An 8,466-nucleotide genomic window follows, 5' to 3' on the forward strand; every position below is an offset into this window, starting at 1 on the left:
CCCGGATTGAAGGAGAGGTGGTAGGAGAGATAATTTTCTCTCATATTGCACATTCTCCTCCCATGAAAACTTGTAAGAATCTTTAAAGAAAGTTCAATGAATGGAAGACCAACCTCTTCATCATTGGTATTTATTTCTTTCTTTTTAATGTCTTTCTATCTATTTAATATATTAATTCATATATATATATATTTATTTATTTCTCTTTAAATTTAAGAAATTTAATTATATGTATACAGATTATAATAATTGAAGTTTCCATATATGGTATTACATTTGGAGACATTTCTCACGACCAAGTTTAACTTCGAGGAAGAAAGGGTTTGCAATTGGATTAGAGTCAGGCAATTGGTTGGATCAATACGAACCGACACAATTCAACACTATATTAGTACAGAATGACATGATACAATATTATCTAACTCGGGTCGTGGGTTAGACACGACACAAGCACGAGACAATACGATCACGATTATGAGTTTATACAATCGTAACACAATCACAAAACGATACAGACACAGCACGAGTACAAGTATACACACGAAACAACATAAATACAATTAGTCAAATAACCTAAGCTACTCAACTTTATTAACATTTTCTCCAAATCTATTTGCATCCTTATTCAATTAATACATTATTTAATTTTATAAATGGAATATATATTATTAAAAGTAAACATAATAAATTAAAATGAAATATAAATATAGAAAAATAAATTATATGAATAAAAATGTGAGTCTCTTAATATTTATCTCTAAAATTACTTTAATTAATTAATTTATTTATTTTTAAATTATTTTATAATTTTAATTATTATTAATACATTAAATAATAAATATATAGTAATAATTTAATTTTCATAATATAATAATTTATATTTACAAATTCTACCCACTTTTTTAATAAATTATATTATTATAATAGATATTCGTAAATATGTCAACTAAAATCCATTAAATTTCTACCCACATTTCTCATTCTCCCAGACTACCCACACATTTCTCGTTTCCATCTCTAAACTGCTCACTTTTACATTAATATTCTTAAATTAACATGTCTCTCTAAATCTATTTAGATTCTTATTTAATTAATAAATTATTTAATTTTATAAATTATTAACTAATTTTATTTGAATAATTATTTATAAGTTTTAAAAAATATTTTAAATAATTAACCATCAAATTATTATTTATGAAATTTTAGGTTAAAATCTTAACTATTTAACATATTAATTTATTTCTTAAATAATATATTTAACACATTTAATTTATTAAATTAATATAAATTTTCTAAATTAAAATTAATAAATTAATTATTAATAATATTTAATAATTTTTTCTAACAATATAATTTAATATATATATATATAATTAATATAAGTATGTCAAGACACAACATGACACGCATGAAAACGAGTATCGAAACGATTGTGTTGAAACTCTAGTCGGAATAACATGAAATACGAATTTAAACACCAGTTAGCACGACACGAATAAACTCATAGACACGAATTAAAATGACACAAAAGTTACCGTGAATCATAATATTTTGAGTTAGTCAAAACACGACACGCATAAGATTGAGATATAACACAACACGATTGAAAGTTTAACACGACTTGATCGAGATGAATACAACCGTTTATGCACGATGCCCAGTTCTAATGGAAATGAGAGAGAATGACGTGTCATCACATTATTGACTAAGAAAGTTAAAAGTATAAGGAGAAAGAGTAAAAATAAAATTTTATCTCATTCATTCAATCATATTGCCCCAAGTCATTCTCTTTCTCATTCCTTAATCAAAATTTTCTCCTCCAATCATTTTTCATATATAATATTATTTAAAATAAGGGTTAAAATCATTGATAATTTAAAATAAAATATATTGAAATAATAATTTTATTTTTAAATCTTCTAATTTGCATTAAAAATGGTAATTGATATATATAATATATTTTATTTAAAATAACTATTAAAATATTTATTAAAAAAATACTTAACTACTTAATGATAATTTATATTAAAATATTTAACATAATAACTATATTTTAAAATAAAATAAAATAAAATAAAATATTTAAGAGTAATTTTATTTTAATAATAAGATTAATAAGTACAATATATATATAATTTTATTTATAATACATTGTTAAAATATATTTTTAATAAAAAAAATAAATTTATTTTATTTATAATACATTCTTATTTGGAATAGTTATAACTAAACACTTCAAGTAAGTTGTTTTTTTATTAAAACAGATTCATAATATTAAAAAGAAATCAGTACATATTTTAACAATGTATTATAAGTAGAATTATATATAAATTAAAATGCTTAATTTTAAAAAATATTTTATTTAAAATTATCATAATTAGACTTTAAAACAGATGTGTTGTAACTTTGAAACTTATATTTTAAAGTATTTATTTATAAATTTAAATAAATGAATAAATAATTTTGAGTTGAAAATCAAAGTTAAAAAAAAAATACATTATAAAAATATTTATTTAATAAATATTTTAGTAGCTAGTAAAATATATTATAGAATTATATAAATAAATTAAAATTATTAATCTTATTAAAATAAAATTACTATTTCAAAATATTTTATCTTAAATTATCATAATAAGATATTTAAAATTTATTTTATTTGTTTTTATATTAAAATATTTATTTCTTAAATTTAAATAATTTAATAAAATATATTAAGTTAAAATACTAATTGTACATTATAAAAATATAATTATTTAAGAAAAATCCCAGTTGTCTAGTAATTGAATTGCTTGACCTATATGTGATTGGACAAAGATTTAAATTTGACATATGACAACTATAATATATTGTTCTGATTATCATAGAGTTTGTTTGATGTTGGTATTATTTTGTGAAAAAAACATCTTGTTAAATGGGAAAATGTGAGTTTAGTTTTAATTGGTTGAATTTATGTAAAAAATTCTATTTAAAACTTATAAAAATTAAAGTAAAAATATTTTAATGAATGAATTAAGTTATTGAATAATTAAAAAAAATGTGCTATATAGTTTTTGTTACAAATAAAATAAAATATTACTATCATAAGAGCCATAATGGGTTTCTTAGATAAGAAGGTCTAATTAAATGACTCTTTGAAGCTCCAAATTCCAAACTATAACATATATAAAGGGTTAACCAAAGTGTCAAAACTCTTTGTCCAAACATTGTAGTTTACCTTGTATACTTAATTTGACATTTTCTATATATAAATGTATTTTTATAATAATAATCTAAAGTGGACTATTTCCTATGTAGGATTCACATCACATCATTCTTTTCTCAACACCATAATAAGTACATTAATTATTTTTATATTAGACCTTAAAGTTTATTTTTAAAATATTATTATATTTAGTGCTCAAAATCTCATAATTTACATTTAATGACAAGATTTTGGAAACCCATGTGTGAAAACTGTAAATAAATTTAATATACTAAAATATGATTATTTCAGAAAAAAAAATTAAGTATATTAAAATATAGTTGAAGGAAATATATATTATAATATATATAGTACAATGAGTGAAACTAACTTATATTTTATACATAAAAAAACTAACTTATATCACTAAATATTAGTTGTAACTAGATCCATAAATAATAAAAAGCAAACTATAGAATTGTTGAAACCATCACTTTTAGACAAATTCCTATTCGTCTACATGTTTATTTTGTCAAACTTTCTTAGTCATATACTATTGAGCCAAAAAACAGAAAAAAAGGCTAGCTATTAAATAATAATTAGAGAGAAAGATAAGCATGATAAGAAAAGAAGAATATATAGAAAAAACAAATTTACCAAATGAAAGGACGACTTTTTGAGAGCTTTAAAGAGAAAGAAATTGCTGCATGCCCTTTCAAACCAATAGATGAACTCACAACTTATATTTAAAATTTTGACATAAAAATTAAATAAATTATAATTTAGCCAAAAGTTACCATTTTTTTTATTGTTGTGTAAATGCAAGATTGAATGGACTATGAGAAAACAAAATAAAAAACTATTTTTTTTTTTTTTTTTTTTTTTTTTTTTTTTGACTCCATTCAGTTTCCATGGAGATACTAATATAGATTTAATAAATCATACTTCCCAAATAAAAGGCATCTTCCAAACAAGTTAATATAATACACGTTCATTAATTAATATAATAATGACAAAGTGAGGCCTAAGACAAATAATCATCAACATGACATGATCACAGCAAAATTTAGGACTTGTTTGATATAAGTTTTTAAACATAATTTTTAATTTTGGAAAAAATAAATCATTTAAAAAAAAGTTACTTTAGTTACGTTATTCAAAATTCTTTTATCTTTTATATATGGATTTTATAATAATAAAATTAAAATATCATTATTTGATATTAATAAAATGATTTAAATTATTTAATTGATGGTATATAATTCTAAATAACCTTTTAATATAAAAATATATGAATTTAATCAAAATATTTAAGTTTACATGTAATCCATCAAATCAAATTATTGATATTTAAATTTTATATAAAAAATTATTTTATTTGTCTAATATTTTTTGTAACAATATTTAATTAAGTTTGAGTTTGGAAAAAATAAGACAACTTATAAATTTATAAATATTATCTAATTATGATATATTTTGAACATTATATCTTCAAAATCAAGATTTAAATAATATAAAAAATGTTTATAAGAAAATTTATCAATGATCAATCTCAATAACCCAATGTTTTTTTTTCAAATAATTTATTATCAAACAAGGTCCATTTTTTCTCTATTTATATAATTCCCCACTTCCCCAACACTATCATAACCCTTGTCTCCCTCTTCTTCCTTTAGCTCTTTCTCTCTCAACTGTTAGAAACACAACACGCGTAATCTTTCTCTATCTCTCTAGCCATTTGCAGAAATACAAGCTATCAATTCCTTATTCCTTTCATAACTTTTCAAATAATCCAGATCTTTTCATTCAATTCTCTCTCTACATGATTTTCAACATGCCCCATGAACAACTCACCTCACTTCCAAGAACAAGCAGTTGCAGCAGTACCAAGAGATTAATTATCCCCTCAACCTATAATAGTAATAATAATCATAGATCAGTTCCACTCCTCCCGGAATCCGATCGCCGGAATCACCCTTCCTCCTCATCTCCGGCCACCTTTCGCCGCCTCTTCTCATCATCATCCGGTATATATATATATATATATCCTTCCCTCATCGATCAATCATATGTTAATTTTGGTCAACTTAATTAAGATTTGTTTTTTTTTAAAATGGTAAAAGAGTATTTATTGATTAATGTTTATAATTGATATGCAGTAATATTTTCAATCTTCAAATCAATAGTGAATCTTGTGGTCCCTACCACGTGTCGTTGGCTTACAATACCGACCGTAACACCAACAATCTCCCTCGGTCGAAAAGTAACCGGAACCCTCTTCGGTAACCGCCGCGGCCATGTCAGCTTTGCAGTGCAACTCGACCCGAGATCCGAACCCGTATTCGTCATAGAACTAGCCATCACCACTTCGGGTCTTGTCAAGGAAATGTCGTCGGGGTTGGTTCGAATTGCGTTGGAATCTGAGAAGGGTCGAAATTATTCGTCTGGTAATGGGTCGACCCGACCCGGGAAATTGTTTGGAGAACCCGTTTGGACGATGTATTGTAACGGGAAGAAATGCGGGTATGCGACGACGAGAATGTTTACTGAGTCGGATTGGCATGTGTTGAGTATGGTGAAGAGCGTTTCGGTTGGGGCAGGAGTTATTCCGGTTGTCGACGATGGGAGGAAGGGAAACGGGTCGGCCTCCGAAGGGGAATTGCTTTATATGCGGGCTAAGTTTGAACGGGTCGTGGGTAGTAGGGATTCAGAGGCTTTTTATATGCTTAACCCGGATGGAAATGGTGGACCCGAACTAAGCATCTTTCTTCTTAGAATATGATATATTTTAGTTATATATAAGATTAAACAAAATTATACATCAATATACTTGTATTTTAAACAAATTTCCAATTTGTATTATCAGTTCATCACATTTTAGGGTTAGTTTTATTCGACCAATTGCATGGCAATCTAATGATTTTCGATTGCAATGTAATAATATTATTTTAGCGAGGCTTGTATGTCTTTGTGTACTATAATCCGTTTAATGACATCTTTCTTTGTAAAATAAGGTCATGTTAAGTATTATGTCTTATTATTAAGAGCTTTTTAAAATTTGACTTGTAGAATATTTTTATGTTAATTTTCTTTAAAATGAGTTGTCATATAATAATTAACAAGATATGTATAAATTTCTTTGTAATTATAATATTTGTACCCCAATTAAATTGAAATCTTTTTTAATATGCGACTAATCTTCGTGAGTTAGCACATGTCACTAAACTGCAATCACACTTAACCAATTTAATTAGGTGAAGGAAATGTGTCGCCTGACAAGCTTAAAACTTAGCACTTTATGAAGGATTAGGGATGACAATGGGGCGGATCGAAACGAGAATGCCTTTACTATCCTCGCCACATTCTACTTCGAAATTTTTTTACTATCATTTTCATCCGTTTAATTTCGGAGAATCTCCACGGGGCACAGTTATAACATATTCTCTAAAAATATATATTTAATAAAATATATAAACGAATTTTTTAATATTATATATTGTAATATATTAAAAATTTATATTATTATAAAATTATAAATTTAAAACTCTTATAAAATATGAAAAAAAAATATATTAGTAATATTATATATTTAATTGTGTTTATTAGTGTTTGGGACAAAATCGAGTGAGATCGGAGTGAAGACATAAATATCACCATCACCTCATTCCTGATCAATTAACGATGAAATTGAAAAAAATCCGCACGGATTAAAATTATCCTCCATTAGAAGTTGATTATTCCATGAGAATTTATAGGATTCATGAATAACAAAACGTGTGAAAAAAAACATTTCTGACCAACACTAGACAATTAACGTCTTATTTCTCCCACTAAGATTGATTAATAACAATGATTACCATCATCTCTACGGTTAGTAAAGCTTAACTCTGTTTGAACACGTTAATTTATAATTAAATGTGAAATAAAATGTATTTATATTTTAAAAATTAATGTTGTGATTCATAACATAACCAAACAAGCTTACTAATAAAAATAATGTATTTAATTATCATGACAGATGAATGGGTTGACTCGATTATAACTATAAATTTGTTATAAAATGCAGTTTTAAATAGATTAATATTATTAAGAGGACAAATAATTGAATAAAAAATGAGAATATATATTTTATAAGTAGTTTAAGTGGGTGGGACTGCATATTTGCATGCGCATTGAGTACTATATAACTCGTGCAGGCTTATTGGTTCAATATTATTATTTTATTTAAGATAACCCTAATTTTCAACCTTCAATTTTATAAAATAATTTTGGACATTTTTTTTATTATAAGAATTGAACTTTCATGCAATCATATCGCAAACCTTCCAAAAACACTTTCCCAATCAACTTCTCAACAACATTATTATGATCAAGTACACAATAAATCAAAATTTTCAAACATAATAATTCGATTGTAAATTAATATAGCATGTTATCTAATTGAATTACAATTAAATATATATAGAATTTTATACCATCATTAAAATTCTAACTCCAATTGTAATTTTAATTATATTAGTCCAAATTCCAGAAACAACTATATATTAATTTATCACTATAGCCTTTGCCGGCTTTGAAAGAATAATAACTCAAATATATATATATATATATATATATATATATATATATATATATATATATATATATATATATATATATATATATATATATATATATATATATATATATATATATATATATATATATATAATAAGGATAGATTCAGCCATTTGTCTAAAAGTATTATTTTGTCATATAATTATAATAATATATTTCTTAAATTGTTATAAAAACTGTCACTAAATTAGATAAAATTGTTTTAAATTCAAAATAATAAAAAATTAACAAATTTTAAGATTAAACTATTAAAACAATTTGTTTACAACATTTTTTTATTTAATAATTTTTTTTGTTAAATATTATTTTTTTCAGGATCAATCTAATGATTTTTGTGAAAAATAATCCTCAATTTGAGTTTGATATTAGAATATAATAATAAGGTTCAATTGTTATTTATAATTAAAATTTTAATTGTTTTTATTTGATAAAATTCTAATTTTAAATTGTGGCATATTAAGTTAGAATTATCATATTTTTAATCTTGGAAGGACTCAGGAGAGAAATACAGCTACAACGTTTGTAAAAAAAACAAATCAAAGCAATTTTTAAGACATTTACACCAAATTTTCAAATTGATGTAGATCTCGAAAAAATACATTATCTAAAAAATAAATACATCTAAAATTATAAATCGTACACAAAATAATATTGTTACAAAGTTATCT

The 8,466-nt window shown here is 23.8% G+C and overlaps 1 protein-coding gene across 1 annotated transcript; it reads left to right on the plus strand.

Annotated features, from left to right (window-relative positions):
• Positions 1–4,780: 4,780 nt before the first annotated feature.
• Positions 4,781–6,208, plus strand: LOC124922118 (protein MIZU-KUSSEI 1-like). Its single transcript, XM_047462843.1, has 2 exons — positions 4,781–5,208; positions 5,341–6,208. The coding sequence occupies exons 1-2, from the start codon at positions 5,004–5,006 to the stop codon at positions 5,961–5,963; spliced, it is 828 nt and encodes a 275-aa protein (XP_047318799.1). The 5' UTR covers positions 4,781–5,003; the 3' UTR covers positions 5,964–6,208.
• The last annotated feature ends 2,258 nt before the right edge of the window (positions 6,209–8,466 follow it).

This window comes from Impatiens glandulifera, chromosome 1 (genome assembly GCF_907164915.1).
Source record: "Impatiens glandulifera chromosome 1, dImpGla2.1, whole genome shotgun sequence".
Taxonomy (NCBI): Eukaryota; Viridiplantae; Streptophyta; class Magnoliopsida; order Ericales; family Balsaminaceae; genus Impatiens; species Impatiens glandulifera.